This window comes from Parasteatoda tepidariorum, chromosome 5 (genome assembly GCF_982258835.1).
Source record: "Parasteatoda tepidariorum strain Cologne lab strain chromosome 5, Ptep-v5.0, whole genome shotgun sequence".
NCBI classification, from domain to species: Eukaryota; Metazoa; Arthropoda; class Arachnida; order Araneae; family Theridiidae; genus Parasteatoda; species Parasteatoda tepidariorum.
In genome coordinates this window covers 30,046,704-30,066,737 of record NC_141759.1, presented here as the reverse complement: position 1 = coordinate 30,066,737, position 20,034 = coordinate 30,046,704, and the positions used below count along the sequence as shown (strand labels likewise).

At 33.8% G+C, this 20,034-nt stretch overlaps 3 protein-coding genes across 3 annotated transcripts; 1 reads left to right on the top strand and 2 right to left on the bottom strand.

Annotated features, from left to right (window-relative positions):
• The first annotated feature begins 1,822 nt into the window (after positions 1-1,822).
• On the top strand, positions 1,823-3,254 carry LOC147808737 (uncharacterized protein F54H12.2-like). Its single transcript, XM_087162721.1, has 3 exons — positions 1,823-2,162; positions 2,301-3,007; positions 3,159-3,254. Exons 1-3 carry the CDS (start codon positions 1,823-1,825, stop codon positions 3,252-3,254), a joined length of 1,143 nt encoding a protein of 380 aa, XP_087018847.1.
• Positions 3,255-13,585: 10,331 nt separating this feature from the next.
• LOC147808736 (ATP-dependent DNA helicase PIF6-like) lies at positions 13,586-14,110 on the bottom strand. Its single transcript, XM_087162720.1, has one exon. It carries the CDS (start codon positions 14,108-14,110, stop codon positions 13,586-13,588), a length of 525 nt encoding a protein of 174 aa, XP_087018846.1.
• A 2,285-nt stretch (positions 14,111-16,395) lies between these two features.
• Positions 16,396-18,210, bottom strand: LOC147808735 (uncharacterized). Its single transcript, XM_087162719.1, has one exon. It carries the CDS (start codon positions 18,208-18,210, stop codon positions 16,396-16,398), a length of 1,815 nt encoding a protein of 604 aa, XP_087018845.1.
• Between the last annotated feature and the right edge of the window lie 1,824 nt (positions 18,211-20,034).

Below are 20,034 nucleotides of genomic sequence, written 5' to 3'. Positions count from 1 at the left end.
TACAACGAATAATGAAACTAAATCAAGTATTGTTGAGAGGTTTAACCGTACTTTAAAAATGAAGATGTGGAAATACTTTACAGAATATAATACGAAAAAATATATTGACGTCATTTCTAAATTAGTCCATAGTTATAATCATACCAAACACAGAAGTATAAAAATGGAACCAGCCTCAGTGAATATCGATAATCAAAAAGAAGTCTGGAATAATTTATATAGTGATAAGGTGAATATTGATAACCCTGTTTTTCAAGTAGGTGACACTGTTCGCATTAGTAAATCAAAACTTACATTTGAGAAAGGATATGAAAATAATTGGACTCGAGAATTATTTGTCATAGATAAAATAGTTCATCGAAATCCTGTAGTGTATTAATTGAAAGATTTAATGAATGAATCAATCGAAGGTACCTTTTATGCAGAAGAATTACAAAAAGTAGTCAACTCGGGCTATTATCCCGTAGAAAAAGTTATCAAAAAGAGAAAGAAAGGAGGAAGCACGGAATATTTTGTTAAATTTCTAGGTTATCCTGAAAAGTTTAATGCCTGGGTGAGTGATATTCAAAAAGTATAAATAGTGAAACTTAACCTATGAAGACTCATTCTCAAAAATGTCTTTCTATGTGACGCTACCCTCTGATAGCTCCATGCAGTTTTTTCCTAACAACAAAATTTCCCATTTTAAGACGCAGTTACCGATACCAGTTAATCTAAAAGGGGAATGGGAAGTAGGCCTATCTGAAATCATCTATCCGCATTCTTGGCTGAACGTAAATGAAAGTAACAATTATTTTCATTACAAGATAAGTAACGGTAATATCATATCGACTGTTAAGCAAACAATTGATGTGGGCTGTTATGAATCAATGTTCGATATTGTATCAGCTATACAACTTGCTTTACCTAAAAATCCTAGTCGATTTACAATAAATTACAATAAAGCTACGAAACGAGTTAAAATTAACGCCGTTCAAGGTTGCAGCCTTCATTTAGAAAAGTTAGGTGAATTGTTAGGATTCCAACCTGATGCAGTCATTACGGGTAACCAGAAAAGCGAATTTGTGGCTGACGCGTGGTCTAATTTTTCCGTTTTTTACGTCTACTCAGATTTAATTTCACCACAAATTGTCGGAGATACGCAAGCTCCTTTACTGCGGATCGTTCGAATAAAAGGATATGATGGTGAAACAATTAGCCAGTATTATGATAGACCTCAATACTTACCTTTAACGAGACACTCCTTTCAAACTATCCATGTGGAGCTCAGATTGAATTCAGGTGATTTCGTACCTTTTGAAAGTGGTAAAGTGATTATAGTTTTACATTTCCGCATGAGACAAATACTATAAATAGTACGATGCGTTTTTTGAATCATTCATTTGAAGAGAAGACGTCAAGATGAGTGTACCGTACGTTTGTTGTGCTGAAAAATTCGAAGATCATTATGCGAGTCAAATTGGCTCGGGTTTGCCCTATTATAAAGGTGTTAATTTCCAAAAGGGCTATGGACTTGGTGGTATATTTCGTCGATTATTTAGAGCAGCACTACCCTTTTTAGTAAGAGGTGGTAAAACTATTGGAAAAGAAGTTTTAAAAACAGGAACTCAAGTAGCATCTGATGTATTATCTGGAGAAAACTTTGAGGAAGCCGTCAAAACAAGAACTAAAGAAAGTGGAAAAAATCTAGCACGAAAAGCTATTGATAAAGTGCAGTCTATGGTCGGGAAAGGAAACTATAAAAGGAAGCGTAAGAAGCAAAAACGATTCATTTCATCTAAAGCACGCAAAGTGAGTGGACGTGATATTTTTGATCCATAAAATGGCATTTTTGTTGAAAGATTCTCCTGAGTGCGTAAAATCGGAATTGGAACTTTTTACTTTACCTGGAACTCAAACAGTTATTCAAGATGGTCAATGGATACAATTTCATCCTCTTTCTAACGTTTTTGATAATGCTCCCGTAGAGTTTCATGTCTCTGGAAGTGTAGAAGATTACATAGATCTCAGTCAAACACAATTGTATGTGAAAGCGAAAATAGTAAAAACGAACAATACAGCTATCACTAAAGATGATGTTATAGGACCTGTGAATTTATTTCTACATTCATTATTTTCTCAAGTAGATGTGTCTTTAAACGATCGTACAGTTTCCAATTCAAGTAATACCTATCCCTATAGGGCCTATATTGAAACTCTCCTAAACCATGGATATGATAGCAAAACATCTCAATTAACTGCTGAGTTATTTTATAAAGATTCTGAGGATGGTTTAAATAAAAGAACTGCTTTTTTCAAAGAAAGCGCAACAGTGGACATGATTGGCTGCATTCATTCAGATTTATTTCATCAAGAACGTCTTTTACTCAATTTAGTGGATTTGAAAATAAAACTAATAAGAAGCAAACCAGAATTTTGTCTACAAGGATCTGAAGGATTTAAAGTAGTATTGGATCATGTCTCTTTATTCATTCGAAAAGTTCGTGTGAACCCTGGAGTGCTTCTTGGTCATGCTAAAGCACTCGAGAAAACAAGTGCAAAATACCCCATTAATCGAGTCCTATGCAAAGTGTATTCAATTCCTAAAGGGAGCATGTCTTTTATTCAAGATAATATATTTTCGGGTCAAATGCCTAAAAAGGTTATTATTGGTTGTGTAGATAATGAAGCTTTTCATGGAACATTGACAAAATCTCCTTTTGATTTTAAACATTTTGATTTAAATTTTATTGGAGTGTATGTAGATGGACAACCTGTCCCCCATAATCCATTGGAACTCAACTTTTCGCAAAATCAATACATTCGTGCCTATCAAACTTTATTTGATGGAACGGAACGAATGGGTCAAGATAGAGGAATATTTATTTCCAGAGAAGACTACAGGAACGGAAATACATTATTTGGATTTAATCTCTCCCCAGATCTATGTTCAGGAGAACATTTAAATCTGATTAAGCATAGCAATTTGAGATTAGAACTGAAATTTGCCAAATCACTGGAAAAAACAGTATGCGTTATCGTTTTTGCCGAATTTGAAAATTTGATTGAAATTAACAAGTCAAGAAATATTTTATTCGACTTCGGAAATTGAAGAATGGATGGATTGCAACTATTCTACATTTTATTGCAAGATAAGATAACAACACCTTACTTTCAAGGCGTATATTCAAGAGATACGCTTCCGAGTCTCCGAGAAAACACATGTGCTATCACGAATTCAGATGACTCATCACAACCTGGAACTCACTGGCTAGCGTTATTTGTGAATGATCAAAGACAGTTAGAGTTTTATGACTCATATGGGAAACCTCCCGGATTTTACAACGTGAATACCGCTTCCTACACGGACGTACTATGGAATTCCAAAGTGTTTCAATCACCTACATCCAATGTATGTGGACAATATTGTATTTACTTTTTACTCAAACGCTGTCAAGGCTATTCTATGTATCATATTTCAAATCAATTATATGTAAATGATTTTCAGATGTATCAATTTGTAAAGAAAAAATATGGTGTAAGATTTGTGTTTAGAAAATAAAATAGGAATGAAACTAAATCTAGTGTCTCTCATGTCATTATTATAAAATTTTACATTTAAATATTGTTATGTAGGCAATAGTGTAACATTTTTAATTCTTTTTAACAAGATTTTCAGAAAATATTTTTATTATTGAGGAAAACTTTCTATCTTTTATGAAAATATTTGTTTTTTGCAAAAAATTTTCTCTTTTAAGATAATATTTTTTTGTTTTTGTAAAAATATTTCAAACGTTTTAACAAAATTTTTCTATCTTTTAAGAAAACATTATGTTTTTACACAAAAATTTTTTATTTTAAGAAAATATTTTTACTTTGCTAGTTTCGTAAAAATATTTCAAACTTTTTAACAAAACTTTCTAATATTTCAGAAAATATTTTTATTTTTATAAGAAAATTTCTATCTTTTAAGAAAATATTTATGTTTTTGCAAAAAGGAAATGTCCAGTTTTTCAGAAAATTCTATCCCTCTTTCTAAAACTTTTTGTTTTAATTAATAAAGGGTGAAATTTTTCCTTGATAATATAAACTTTTTCACCTGTGAAAAAAATGATCAATAAAGACAAAATACATTTTAATAAAATAAATAAAATTTTATTCAAAGTTTCACCCAAGCACTTCTGCGGGCATACATCATAGGTTTCTTAACAATTTTATTTTTACTATACAATTTTTTATTTACATCTAAATGTGATGGTAATTGAATATCATTTAATGTTTTTAAAAATACATTTCTCCCCACTGGAGCTGATTTTCTATTTCGCAAAAAGTCATTGATAAGATTTACTATATTACTTCCAGGAACAGTTTTATCTTCATGAATAATTTCACCTTTAGCGTTCCAAAGGAGAGATTCATTATTTTTTAAGAATTGATACATATCTTTAGCTTTTTCTTGAAATCGAACTGGAACAGCAGTTAGAATTTTTCCCTCCAAGTCTTCAGTTTCTTTTTTGATATTTGAAGAGATCTCTTCTGCAGACTCTACTAGAGGATTGTCTATGTTCGTAATTTCCTCATGATCGGTTTGAGGTTCTGGTTTTTTCGGTCTCGAAATTGAAAAGTGCGTATACTTCTGCAATATTTGTAAATACAGAGTTGCTTTCTCGTCATCTGCTAAGTCCTTTTTCTGTAGAATATTCTTCATTTGTTGATCCAATTGTGATAAGTGTTCCGCTACTTGTACTCTATCCTCCGGAACCAACACAAATTTCTTACTGTACTCCATGAATTAAAGAAGTAATCACAGAAATAGCTGCAGGTAATAAAAATGATAAAAATCCTTCTCCTTTCTGTACAAGAATTTTTTTCTTCTTATACAATGGCAATTTCTTCTTAGAAAGTTTTCTTAAACTTTCTTTATGAGGAGCTAGTTTATTTTTCTGAGATTTCGTGAGTGGTATATTACCACACAATACATTCAATACACACTCACACAAAGTTTTTATTTCACTTTTTGAACACTTTTTTAAAAGAGACTTGCAATGTTTAGTTTTAGAGATCAATTTCATGAGCTCTAATGTTCGCTCATTACACACGGACATCTTACTTTCAAATGATTTGAATTTCGAGTGTCTGTCCTATTTATAGGTGTTGATAAAAGTTGAAAACCTTCAAAAACAATGGTTAAAGTTGTCATCTAATTTCCTTGAAATTCACAGTTGAAATGAAGTTATCGAGGTTGGTACACATAATAAGTATCTCCAGGAAACATACCAGTACGCATGCGTAAAGATTCTTCCGTATCACACTTTAAATCAATGAGTAAATAACCATAAGGTTTTGATGTGGCATCAGCATAACATTCTTGAAAAAAATTAACTTTACGAGGTTGGTTTTCACATTTGGTTTTCAATCACATTTTTTATGAAATAACTTTTACCACTACCTGTTGGACCTGCGAGGACAGCTGTAAAGGGATGTTTGAACTTCAAAAGATCCATGATGAATGAAAAACTTTACTCTCGCCACCTCTATTTATCGTTATCTCTTATCACCACATGATGAGTTCAATCCTCAGCATTAATTATATTTAAATTAAATAATAAAATAGATTTAATATTATTTTATTCCCACATAGATGGTGCCACTAGAGTGAAAGTATGATATCATGTATTTATTATGTTATAATTAACACGTGTATGGTCAGTACCGTTGCCATCCAGAGAAAGTTATAATAACATTAAGAGGTGCAGAAATAAATATTTAATAACTGTCAAAGGTTAAGTGAAACTATATCGATTAAACTGTATTAAGATATCGATATCAAACAGATTTTATTTATACACGTGTTCACTATACAAAGGTTTAACTTATTAACACATATCTAACCAAGCATTCGTGGGTCAGTGGTTATGATATCCAACTACTGACCCACGAAGGCTTTTTGATGGCGTGAGTTCGATCCTCAGCCTTAATTATATTTAATAAATAATATTAAAACAGATTTAAATATTAAAATAGATTTAAAGTTATTTTATTCCACATAGATGGCGCCACTAGATCAAAAGCATGATATCATTTATGTGTTATGTAATAAGAGATGACGTCATAACTTCATAATACACAATTTCTATCCCAAATAACAAAGTTTCTAAGTGTTGCCATCCTTAAAAACTAATATTAAAAATAATAAGTGATGCCACCCTCAAAAAACTAATAAATTAAATAATATAAAAAAACGAAACTAAATTAAAAACAGAAACCGAAACTAAAAATATATTAGGCTTAAGAAAAAAAAGAAATAAGCTCCCCATGACGCTGCAGACGAAGTTTCAGGCGGGCAGAAATAAGCAACTTCCGGTTTGTAGGTGGGCAGAAATAGACAACTTCCGGTTATAGGTGGGCAGAAATAAGCAACTTCCGGTTGGGGCAGAAATAAGCACCCCTTGACTTTCCATCACTTCCGCCGCATAGATGCCTGCCCTTACTACTTATAATATAAATAAATGAAACCTTCTGAGGTATAATATTTTTAAATTCTTTAAGACTTCATTTCTTCTCACATGGCCAATCAGAATTTCATAAAACTTTGGGGACAATCAGAATGCCGCACCTCGTGACACTTCCGCCTTTTTGCGTGTAAAAGGGGATTCAGAGCTTCTCCATTTCATATTCACCATGAGAGTTAAAGTTTTCAGATTCATGTACCATCGTGAGGGTATCCTCACGCTGATCAATTTGCTGCATTTATTGAAAAAGCTTTGAATGCGCTGGACAGAGTGCGGGCATAGAAGGAGTAGGTCCAATCTCTTATGAGAAGGTATTGCACGACTGAAATATGTAATTTTTATTTATTAATTTTACTTTTCTTCAATGGCTCACAAATTGGATATGCCATCATTTGCCAATGTAATGAGTTATTACGAAGGATCCATTGCTTGGCTCTGTTGGAATGCCTTTGGAAAAACTTGACTCCTGGAGATGGCTTTTCAGAAATGGAAGCGAGAAGGAATTCTAACCTTCATCTATTGCAATTGGACTGGAATAGACAAGGAGATTTTAGAAAATATTTATTTTCTGGCCAAGTCAGAATATTTTAAAGTTGAAGTTTAAGCTGAAGCGTCGTATAATTTACCTGAACCTTAATAAATATTTCCTTCATAAAGAAATAAAGTATTACAACTAAGTAAGTATTGTGACTATATAAATAATATAAATAAATAAAAAAGATATAAGTCGAATGATTGTGAAATTCACCCGGACCTTAATAAATATTACCTTCCTAAATAAATAAATAAATAAGTATTATTTATAAATAAATAACATAAATAAGTTAAGAAACAAATGATATAAATAAAGTAAGTAAATAATAATGTAAGTAAATAAATAAAGATTTTAGTTTAAGAGTCGCGAAATTCACCTGGAAAGAAGAAAATGTGATATTTCAAGAAATAAATTTGATTAATGAGGTACGATTCTTACATTCAAGTCAGATACATTAATTAAATAAAAAAATTATTTTACAAAGAATAGAAAAAATTAATGGATTTAAAAACAACCATTTCCTTTGAAGTACTCGTAAAAAAACGTTTCATTAAAAAAAAAAAAAAACTCCTATGCTTTAGTTTTCTGTTTTGGCTTTCACAGATAGAAATAAAGATTTTAAAATAGAGTAAAGTATAGTTTAATAAATATGTATCGAATCAAATATAATAAAGTTATTTGAGAATCAGATGCAACACTAGCCGTCAAGAATATAACTTTATCATTTTATTTACTAATATAAACTTGACTAGTTTATTCACCTCTATAACATTGACTATGCATAACATTTCATCATTTATTTCATTTACTTATACATACTTAATTAGTTTATTCTATACCATATGCTACGTCACATTTCATCATTTAATTTATTCACTAATACATACTTGACTAGATTATTCACCTCTATACATGATATTTTATCATTTACTTTTTCTTGTTACAACTCAAAGGAATTGAATTAATAGCTAAGCAAGTTATTAGGAGCAAATTTATAAATTAATTTTTAAAAACTTTAGTGAACTTATAATGTAATATTCTGTTTTACCGAAATAAACTATTTCCACAATTTAGTTATAATACATTTTGTAGTTACAAGCCTTTGTGTACTATTAAGAAATTACCAGTTAAACGCGTTAGCGATATCGAATAAATAAAAAATATTTTAGTTGAAGATTATGTTTTATTTTAACCTGGTTAAATCATCTAATTATTCTTAAATGAAGCATTGTTTCGGTTGTTATAAGTATAATTCTGTAATTCATTCTGACAAGTCTGCTAAAATTTTATTAAAAACTATTAAATAATCAAAAATTAAAAAAAAAAAAACAACTCATTATTGTTATTTATGAAATTATAAAATTTATGACAGTTCCTAAGTAAATTTGTTTGAGAATTTTTTAAGACAATTTCTCATAATTATTCAAAAATTAATGATAATTTCAAATTTAGCATGATAATTTTAATAGCTTTTGAAAAGAATTTTAATTTATATAATGTTCGTGAAAAATTACTCATTTGAATATTCATTACTTGTATTCAATTATAAATTTGATACAAAATTAATCTCTACCGTGCAAATTTAATTCACTTATTGTATTAATTCATCGCATTTGACAGAAAATTAAATTATTTAAAAGGCTAAATTGAACTTCAATGCATTTTACTGCTTTCATATTTGAAAGTAATTAAACTCTATTTCATACGCATGATTATGATTTACTTACTGCAAATGGTTTTGTATAATGATCCGATGTTCATTGTTGAATTCGAGTTTTCATTTATTTATTTACTAGCCGCCTAAGGCGGCCAGCTGTCCGCCACGCTATAGGTTTTCACAAATAAAGTTTTTTGAAACATAGCAGGAAATCTGAAGATTAGTGGACAATTAAAGTGTTCCTGTCCTGCAATTTTGTCTTCATATCCAGTTCTGCTGCAAATGTGTTATAGCTCTTGAGGATGTTTGAAGATGTAACTTTGCTATGGTACCCTAAGGCAGCGTTTCTCAACCTTTCAGTATTCGAGGCCCAGTTTCTAATCAGAATTTTCATCGCGCCCCCCGCTTACAGTAAAATGTATACAACAATAATGTATATTGCGTATTTTGAATTCAGTCTTTAAATTATTTTTAACTGCCAAAACAAAAGTAAAGTAAAAGCCAGCAGCAATTGAGATTGTAAATTGACTATGTTCGGAGATGATTTTTCAAAACAATTACAGTCCACACCTCTTTCAAATGATACTGTTGCTTGTCGAATTGGTGATCTAGCTGAAGATTTAAAATGACAGCTTTTCTCAGAATTGCGTGTCAAATTGTTTTCAATACAGCTTAATTATGCAACAGATATTAATATAGATGCTCTTTTAATTGCTTATATTCGATTTTGTGCTAATACAGTGAACTCTCACTTATGCACCGGTGTAAGGGGCCAAGAGAAAAAGGCGCATAAGTGAAAGAAGAGCATAAGTGAAAAACTTCAAAATTCTAAAACGCAACGTAAATTGCAGTGACAATATGAATAAATATGTTTCCAAAGATTAAATGTTAATATTTATACTGTTTTGGTATTTAGTAATATACAAAGAAAAAATTTAACATACCTTAAGACAATTTATTTCCTTACAAAATAATCTTAATACATGTTTGTATTTGTTTTTCCCGACTTATTTCAAAAACAGTTTCCTCCAGTTCATATAAATAGGATAAGGGGGAGTTTCAGAAGCAAAATTAAATTGTAAATAGTCACAAATAGTAAACTTCCAATACTGTTATTGTGTGATTTGGAGGATTTTTATCATCCTCGTCAGTATCATCCACCACATTCTCATCGTTCACAAGTTTTAGTTAGATATAAATAAACACTTCTTCACAAAAAATTTGAGTTTTATGGGAGGGGGTGAAACATCACATGATAAATTTCTAAGAAAAGTACTTGACGTCATAATATGCTGCACAATAAGTTGTTTGATTACTAATGTCATTAAACAGATCACCTCCTTTTATTTACTTATGATGTCCATCTGACTGCAAGTAAGTGATCGCGGTCTCTTTCATCTTTCGTATTCCAGGTGTCTTTTTTTTTCTCTAGAAAACAGCATGGGAGTAGAACTAACCTCTGGACAAGAGGAATGGTCATTTTCTAAAAGATGAATGGGCTTTCATTGTTGTTGATGTAACAGATAAGACATCCTATTCAAAATTCTAGAAAGAATGTCTTTCCAGAAACAGCAAAAATGAAAAGGTCACATGGGGAAGCAAATTCAATAGGATCTAACAACATATATTTCTTTTCATCTGTAACAAGGATTGCTTATTTGCTTAATTTTTATTTAAAGCATTTTTTTTAAATAAGAAAAAATATTTAAAGGATTAAAAAATTAAAATGTTAGCCTAAAATTTCGGCGTATAATTGAAAAATTGACTTTTAGAGCGACGCATAAATGAAGGATGTTTATCATTATTTTCCTATCTAATGTACTGGGACCTATAAAAATCGTCGTATAAATGAAAAAGGTGCATAAAAGAGGTGGTGCATAAGTGAGAGGTCACTGTATGTTAGTTGTAGAACTACTTTTCTGCAAATCAATCGAACTCAACATAACAGCGCTCGCATTATTTGCTATTTTAAATGATTTTATGAATGAAAAGAACATAGAAATCAAAAATTGCGTAGGAATATGCACCGATAGTGCTCGTACAATGTCCGGAAGATTCAAAAGTGTACAAGCACTTGTAAAACAAAAATCGCCTCAATGCGTCTGGACACATTGCATGATCCACAGAGAAGCTTTGGCTTCGAAAGAAATGAGTCGTGGTTTGAATATTGTGTTAACTACGGTTGTAACCATAGTAAATTATATAAGAATGAGACCCCTGAGATCGAGAATCTTTTCCGCACTTCGTAAAGACATGGGTTCAGTACATTCAGCATTACTATTTAATTGCGAGGCAAGATGTTCATCACGTGATAAATTTTTGCAACGCGTTTATGAATTAAGAGAAGAAATCACCATTTTCCTAGAAGATAGCAGACTGGAAGCCGAGAATTTTCGCGATTGTTTATTTGTGATGAAATTGAGTTACTTGGTTGTCTTTATTCCAGAAATTAAATAACTTGAATCTTCAACTCCAAAAAGCAAATACACATATGTTGGATGCGAGTGATAAAGTTAATACTTTTTGTAGAAAATTGGAATTGAGTGACAGAAATTTAACGCAAAAAAATCTAACAATGTTTTCAATTTCAAATGTGGATAATTGTACTAACACTTGTAAAGCTGAAGAACATGTAAATGTCGTTTTTGTAAGCATTGAAAATCATTTAGCCATGCTGGCGAAGAATTTGAAAAAGTATTTTCTTGCTGGCGACAAACTGATAGCAAGTTACTAGTGGGTTAGGGATCCATTTCATAAGACTTCCGAAGGACTCTCTGAAGGAATGAGGAAGAAAAATTCACAGACTTCACAACAAGTGGCGAAACCAAAATACAATTTAGTAATTAATCACTGTTTGAATTTCGGGCAAGAGTAGAGTATGATTTTCTGCACTAAAAACAAGGGCACTTCGCATTCTATTACCAGTTTTAACATTCTACCTTTGTGAAATAGGGTTTTCTGCTGTGGCTTCTTTGAAGACCAAATATAAATCTCGGCTAAATATAGAAGCAGAACTGAGAGTGGCTATTTCTAATATGAAGCCTTACCTCTAAAAACTTTGCTTTGCAAGACAGGCCCAAGGCAGTCACTAATAATTATCAAATTTGTTTTCAATTTAATATGTTTTTATTAAGTAAGGTGGGGGAACCAAAGGTGGTTAGTGCTTCTAACGTAGCCTCCCCCCCCCCTCCAAAAGTAAAATTAAATTTATTTTGAATCACAAGATGGCCTTGCTGCATTGCAAATCTTGTATCTGAGGTGCACGTGGCTGAATTGAAATATATTTCCTTGAATGGCCTCCATTGTATGAAGTGATTTAATTTTTTGCAGTTGTCGTTCTAATTTTCGGGTATCTAAGAAGATATTGTAATTTATATGTGTTTAAATTCTTAGAACTTTGAGTTATAATATGTTTTCTGAAAGTTTATTTCTTTTTATTTAACCACATTACTTTAATTCAAATTAATCTATCAGATTAATAGTTTTAAGTTGTACAAATGGTGACCATATGCATGTTCCCAAGGTGACCTGACAACGGTGCCGCCTTGGGGACACGTGGGCCACCTTCGGAAACAAACGTGAAATCTATAAAAGAGTTAATTAAAAATCATTACGTAGCATATTATTTATCAAAAAGGAATTATTTAATTGAATATCAATTGATTAGTCCATTTTAAGCAAATGTGGAACTTCGGTATTTTTCAAATTTTTATAATATTTCGACGTTCTGCACTTCAGTAGAGTTTGCGATATTTTGCTCCAAGTTTTTTGTTTTGTTTCCATTTTAAAGTGATTTTTTAAGTATTTTTGTGGTAGTTATGTGTGTTTTTGTGGTAGATTCTGGTATTTTCCTGTAAATTCGGATATTTTTTATACTAGTTATGGGTTAGGTTAGTTAACTCTAGTATGGTTATTTAACTCTTACTTATTAGTTATGGGTTAGGTTAGTTATTTCTAGTATGGTTATTTAACTCTTACTTATTAGTTATGATTTGTTAACCCTTTTGACAGAATGAAATCAGTAATTCTTGATTTATTCTAATGAGTTAGCTCAAAATAATCACTAGTGACTTCACACAAGAACTATATCACTGTAAAATATTTATAAACAAATTATACACTCTAAAATCAAATATCCTTTTTTAAAATCCGGTAAACTTGTATTGAACCAGCAAACTTGTATTGTATTGTACCAGCAAGGCACTTAAGGTACTTTTTTAAAAGACGTTTGCCAGTTCAAGTGTCTTTTCTAAAGATAATTTGAGTAAGGGATTTCAATATAGGGCTAACCTTTGGAACCTGTGGAAGCACAGAAGCTACAATTTCGAAATTGTACTATAAAATAAATGAAATTTTATTTTACAATTAAAAGTATGAGTGGTATACATTAGAGACAGGTGTAAGATGTTACAGAAAAATTTCAGTCACACAGACTTAACCAGAAAATTAGGAAAAATCCTCAAAGCAAAGCCATTTTTGGCTCCCCTCCTTAAGTTTTGATTTAATAAGTTGTTTTACTTTAATAAGATATTGAATATGTCGAAATGTATTTTGTTTTCTTTGCTTATGTGCGCTTTCCTTCCATCCAGTTAATCAATTTTTAAAAAGAATATTTTCTCCCTGGTACTCTCGCGCGACCCCTCAAGTGTGTTCGAACCCCCCTAGGGGGGCGCGCCCCACAGGTTGAGAATCGCTGCCCTAAGGCCTATGGTAACCTAACCTATAATATAGCTATCAGGTGGAGACTTGTTTTTTAAAAAAAAAAAAAAGAAAAGAAAAGGCCTCAGAAATTGTGAAAGCATACAAAAGTTGCTTTCAAAATCATCATTAGCCAATAGCTGAAAATTAAAACGCAGTTAATAACATATTTAAGAAACAGCAATAAAATAAAACGTGTGTCAGTTAGCATACAGATAGTATATAATTCTTCCTATTCTTGTAAAACTTCTTATATACAATATTTTTAGTTTTTCCATTTGGTGCCAATAAATATAAGTTCTTTTCATCACCAACTCTTGAGCAGCCAACATAAAGCTGACCATGTGAAAAGCAAGGCTTCTGCAAGTCAAGACCAACGACTTTTAAAGATTGTCCCTGAGATTTATTTATACTCATCGCAAAACTAAGTCGAACAGGAAACTGAAGTCGTTTAAGCTGAAACGGAATGTCTGAAGATATGATGGGGATGCGAGGAATGAGCACACTATTTCCTGTTGAATGTCCTGTTATAATCATAGCTTCAATAACATTAGGCATCAATTTTTTCACAATCAATCTTGTTCCATTACACAATGCAGGTGGATACAAATTTCTTAAAAGCATAATTGGTGCTCCAATTTTCAATTCTAATTTATGTGCAGGCACTCCAGGTCGTTCCAATGAGTTCAAAAATTCTGTCGGATAGTTGACAACTTGATCTATTTCCATGACAGCGTCGATAGACTTGTAAATTTCCAGAGCACCAGGTAATTTCTTTAAGAGTTTGTTATTTATCACGTTAACAATATCATTTGTTGGAGAAAAGATAGCTCTTTCACATAGTCATTGAAGGTTGCAGTAATTTTCATGAATATTAGGAAAAACCATTTCCTTAAGTTCGTCGGTTGTGGCAACACAATTTCCAATATTTTCCACATCTATAAGCCCTTCTTCATCGCCACTAATATCACCATTTCCAAGTCTTAGAAGATTGTTGGCAAATTCTTATGCAAAGACTTGTCCTGTTAAATGAACTCGCATATTTGTTTTCAGCCGCAATCTTTGAACATTTGTCCAAATGTAGGATGACTTTATACAAGCATTTATTTCATCTGCCTTTGTCCCACGTTGTATTACAAGAAGTGTTTGTCGAAAATCACCAGATAAAACTAAAGTTACACCTCCCATACACTTGTTGTTTTTTAAAAGGTCCTGCATAGTGATATTCAGGGCTTCTAAAGCAACTTTATGTGACATAGTACACTCATCCCAAACTATTAGTTTACATCTTCTAAGAACATCAACTTTGTGTGAGCTTCTGGAAATATTGCAGGTAGGATGCTCGACGGTTGATATATTTAAGGGTAATTTAAACACTGAGTGAGCTGTTCGTCCACCAGACGAAAGAGTTACAGCAGTACCAGAGGATGCAACAGCAAGTGCAATCTTATTTCTTTGTCTCACTTTTGCTAAAATCAGATTTATGAGATAAGTTTTTCCTGTTCCACCAGGTGCATCCATAAAAAATATTCCACCGACGTCATTAAACACAGCAAATAAGATTTTCTCCAAAGCTTCCCTTGATCCAGATTTGGCTCATTTGAATCAATGTATGATGTCATTTCATCTGTATTATACACTCCTCAAAAGTGAAATTGCAACACCAAGAAATAATGCACGTAGCGTCATGCAAATTTCAGGAGCGATAGTAGTGAGATAGATATGCAAATGATTAAATTTGCGCACGCATCTGATCACGTGGTACGCATATTCGGGCTATAAAGGCCAGCAACTTTCCCTTCTCATAAACGGCATCTGAGGTTTTGCGTAGCATTTGCAACTTTCGAAAAAGCGTAGAAAATGCCTCTGAGACGTCGGCGAGCTCAATACCATCAGTTAACGACCGGGGAACGTGACCGTATTATCGAACTCCATGAACTTGGTTTGTCGCTGCGCACAATAGCAACTCGTGTTGGGCACAACGTGAGTACCATCCAACGTTGTGTCACACGATGGATTCAGGAAGGTCTACGTGCACGCCGAAGAGGAAGTGGTGAGCACAGGTGCATGTCAGAGAGCACAGACTGACGTATTCGCCAGTTGACTATTCGAGACCCTTTCTCCACGGCACGTGCCATCCGAAGCCGGTTGCCTTCAGGAGCAGGTGGATCTGTGTCCACCCAAACCATACGCAACAGATTACATGAAGTACAGTTACGTGCACGGGTACCAGCAACAGGGGTACCGTTGACCGCTTTACACAGGGCTAGACGCCTGGCGTGGTGTCATCGTCATCGTACCTGGACCATCCAATGGCATCGGGTATTGTTCACGGATGAATCTCGTTTCTGTCTGTGGAGAAATGACGGCCGTCGACGAGTATGGCGGCGACCCGGAGAACGCTACGAACCGGCCCATTGCGTTGAGCGTCACAACGGTCCTACACCGGGCATCATGGTTTGGGGTGGCATAATGTTTGATCGCAGAACGCCCCTGGTACACATTGACGGCAGTTTGACAGCGGACCGCTACGTCACACAAGTTGTGTATCCCGTTGTTCTGCCCTTGTTGCAGGGCTCACCCAACACGGTATTCCAGCAAGTCAATGCCAGGCCGCTTGTCGCACGGCGAACTCTTAACAGCCTGACTGGATTTGACATCCTTCCCTGGCCGACAGCCTCTCCAGGTCTGAATCCCATAGAACACCTATGGGATCTCATTGGACGTGGCATGAACAGAGGACCAATGGCGCAAACCATCGATGTTCTGCGCACAGCAGTGGATGTGGCTTGGCAAAGGTTACCTCAGGCAACCATCAATGGAGTCATTGATAGCATATGCCTCGCCGGATTGAGGCCTGTATAGCTGCCCGGGGTGGCCACATTAGATATTGAATAAAGTGCTTTATAATGATTTTATTAGTCTGTTTTTTTAATCATTTGCATATCCATCTCACTACTATCGCTCCTGAAATTTGCATGACGCTACGTGCTTTATTTCTTGGTGTTGCAATTTCACTTTTGAGGAGTGTAATTTGTTGCCCTCAAATTTTCACTGTTTAAGTCAATGGTATCTGTTTGTTGTGGCAAGGGAAGTCCATAAGTTTTTAAACCAGAACCACCCAATTCTTTGACCTTGTTTTCAAGAAGAATTAATGCCTGATTGAAGATGGCATCATCATAATTTAAATCCATGTCAGTACTTCTAATCCTGGCTTGGTGCAAAGCATCTTCAGCCATATTTTCTCTTTGTAAATTCCACAATTTCAGAGGGTTTGCAATAGAACATGTTTGCAACATAATTGCAAATAAATTACGCAGCATTTCAGGTGATCGAACAACTGCAGCTTCTTCTAACGTGCTTTTCCAATGCGAGTCATCTTCAAGAAGTCCTCTAACCTGGCAAGCCTGCTTAAATGCTTCGCATTTTATTTCTCCAAAAGTCTTTAAGTCACTGAAAGATGTAGGTCCGTGCACCTCATGAAGCAGCAGTCGAAGATGAAAACATTCGGAATTGTTAGGATGAATAGTGTAGACGCGACCAAGTGCATCACTTGATTTAATTCCTGGGTCTTCAGATACTATCTGACCAGATTTCCGCCGAACCCACTTTTTGCTGCTTGCAGACCATGTATAGTACTTCGGCAACTGATTATACAACAAAGTGCGAGCAAAATCATCGTTTTGACAGAAGCTAAAAGAAGAAGTAAGTGTTGTGGCTGGTGGAGCTTGAGCTCTTTCCCGTGCATTTTCTGATGTGAAGTAAACTCGCTGGCCATTCTCTAAGTGTACACTTAAATGAACAACTGTTGGATGCCTTTCATGTATAGGGAAACCCAAAATACGCCACACTGCCTCATTGCTACTGATGTATCGTCCTATTTCATAATGCTGTACTTCATCATGCACACTTTCGTCGTTGGCAATGTTAAACACAGCCATATCAGATCCTTTGTTTACATATTTGCAAACATATTTAATAGATTTTATCGAATTACAAAATTCCACATTAATATGGGCATTAAAAGTTTTTGACAACAATGGACAAAAAGGAGCTACCCATCTATTATCAATAACAATATCAGAACTCTGTACTTTTTTAACTGTCGTATAACCACCATCCTCTGGACGCTGTCGACGATACAAGGGATATCCATCTTCCCATGTTTGTGTTTCTTTCAAAAAATTTTGAGGCTCCCTCTTTGTACATTTTCCATCTTTCATGCAAGGAGACTGTTGATCCAGGATTCCACAAGGGCCAAGTATCATTTGTGTCTTAATAACATCATGCAAAACTGGATCAATTTCTGGATCTGGTATTTCTGCACTTATTACATTATCTATGCTATGAACATGGATTTTTTCATGCAGCCAAATTAAGGTATGAGCATGTGGGAGACCACGTTTTTGCCACTCTATAGTGTACATAAAACATTGAACAAAGCCAAATACTTTTCCTTTGTTGATAAGAATCATAAGAGCTTTTAGTTTAAGATGGAAAACTGTTGCTAGCAAATCATGTCGATCGTGACTTTTCTGCCTAGGCATTAATTCATTGGTAACCTCCTGCCACTGTTGATTACAGGTGAATGTAATAAACAAATCAGGCTTCCAGTAATTTCTAACATATGTCGTCGCATCTTGAGTTCGTTCATGCATGTAGCGTGGACCACCGGTAAATGTAGAAGGTAAAATTACCATTTTACCAATATCATGAACACTCCCGTCTCTGCTTAGGGCATCCTTGAGATGAACACACTCTTCAACGCGTAGTTTTGTCTGGTTCAAGCGTACAAACCTCAGTCGCTCAGATTCAATTTTTGCAAACATGTCCACAATAAATTGATTAAAAAGTCCCTTGTTTGCATCTTAAAATAATATTGAAATTTGCTGCTCAAAACATAATTCGATAGGCATAAGAATCCATGGCTGAAATTTTCTTAGAAGTCGGGAAGCCAGTAGTTGGGTTTACTTGCCTTAGTTCAAAATGGTAGCCGTCTTCACCTTGCCAGAACATCAAAGGATACTGCAATGCATCATATGCTCGGTGTGTTTCTGCAATTTTTTTAATTTCATTACTTTTTAATTCCAATACTATATCTCTGCTACTGCATACATCACCTGCAAGAATAACTGCCACCTCCGATGTATTTGGAGCATTAAATTGTCTTTCATGCTGACCGACAGGTGTTTTATCTGCCTGAATTATAACTTTTAATTCATGAGTCATTTTCTCCATGACCAACTTAAAACTTCTCACGTAATTATTGTGTTCATGCAACATTTCTTGCAAACTTGAAACTAATGCTTGTTTTGCTTGCGAAACATTCCTGCAACGTTGTTCGGATTGCTTTTCCTGATCATCTACAAAGTATAATTGAAGAAATTTTGGCTTATCATTTATTTGTGGTTGTAGACTTCCTATTCTGTGGTACACTTGTCCCTAAACTTTGAAAGTAGGCATAAAGCCTTGTTCTCGAATTTCACTCCCAGATCCAAATGATGTCACCTGAAAGCATGAATTGTATCCTCTGATGTTACTTTGAAAATGTACTGTTTCAATTGAAGAATCTGTTAACAATGCCAGTAGAGGTTCAGGAGGTGTTTGAAGTTCAGAGAGCTTAATTTTTCCTTTGCTACAACACATACTTGGTGTTTCACCTTTCCATTTTAATGCCTGGCAAATAATGCATTCTGTTGCCATTCCACCAATTTTTATCAATGGATCTGATGCATAACATAAAGATGGGTTGTACATAAATGCAGAGTTTTCCTTGTCTTGCCACAAATGCGATCGAGATTGGGATATTAAAGCACGATTTTCTTCTAGCCTTCTTCGACGTTCCTGGGATGTTTCTCGGGTCCTTGCATTTCTGGTCGAGACACGATTATTTTCTAATCTTCTTCCGCCTTCATCAGATAATTCTTGGGCCCTAGCACTGCTAGTAGAGATACAATCCTCTTCCAATCTTCTTTGACGTTTCTCAGGTGTTTCTCGGACCCTAACATTGCTAATTGAGACACGATCCTCTCCTAATCTTCTTTGACGTTTCTCTGATACTTCTTGGGCTCTAGAATTCTTTGTCGAAATTCGGTCATGTTCCATCCTTCTTTGACGTTCCACAGACGTTTCTTGGGTCCTTCTTCTTCTTTGAGAATCTCTTAATATCTTTTTCTTTGACAAAATACAAAGTTTTTTGGAAGGCGGTTCTGCAATGTCAGTAATCGGGTATTTAAGAAGTCAGCGAATACTTTAGAACAACAATTACTATGAAAGCAAATCATGAAACTTCAATATTAAAATCTAAGTGCTTACCTGCAAACTGAAACTTTCTGAAAATAACTAATTACATTTAATAAAAGCTGTTAAAAAAAGAATAGAAAAACCAAAGAGATCCAAGATAAGTGTGATCGTTCCTTCAAAAACAATTAAATTCCTATTTTATATATTATATAGCTACAACGCTTAAGAAAAAAAACTAAAATGCTAAATACATGAAAAGAACACGAAAACGAATTTATTTTTTATGGTATCAATTTCTATTTCTATATAATTTTTTATGGTATCAATTTCTATTTCTATATGGCTACAAAAATTATCGTCTTCGCTTAAGAAAAAAAATAGAGCGTGGAAAGAAGAAGAAAAACTTATTA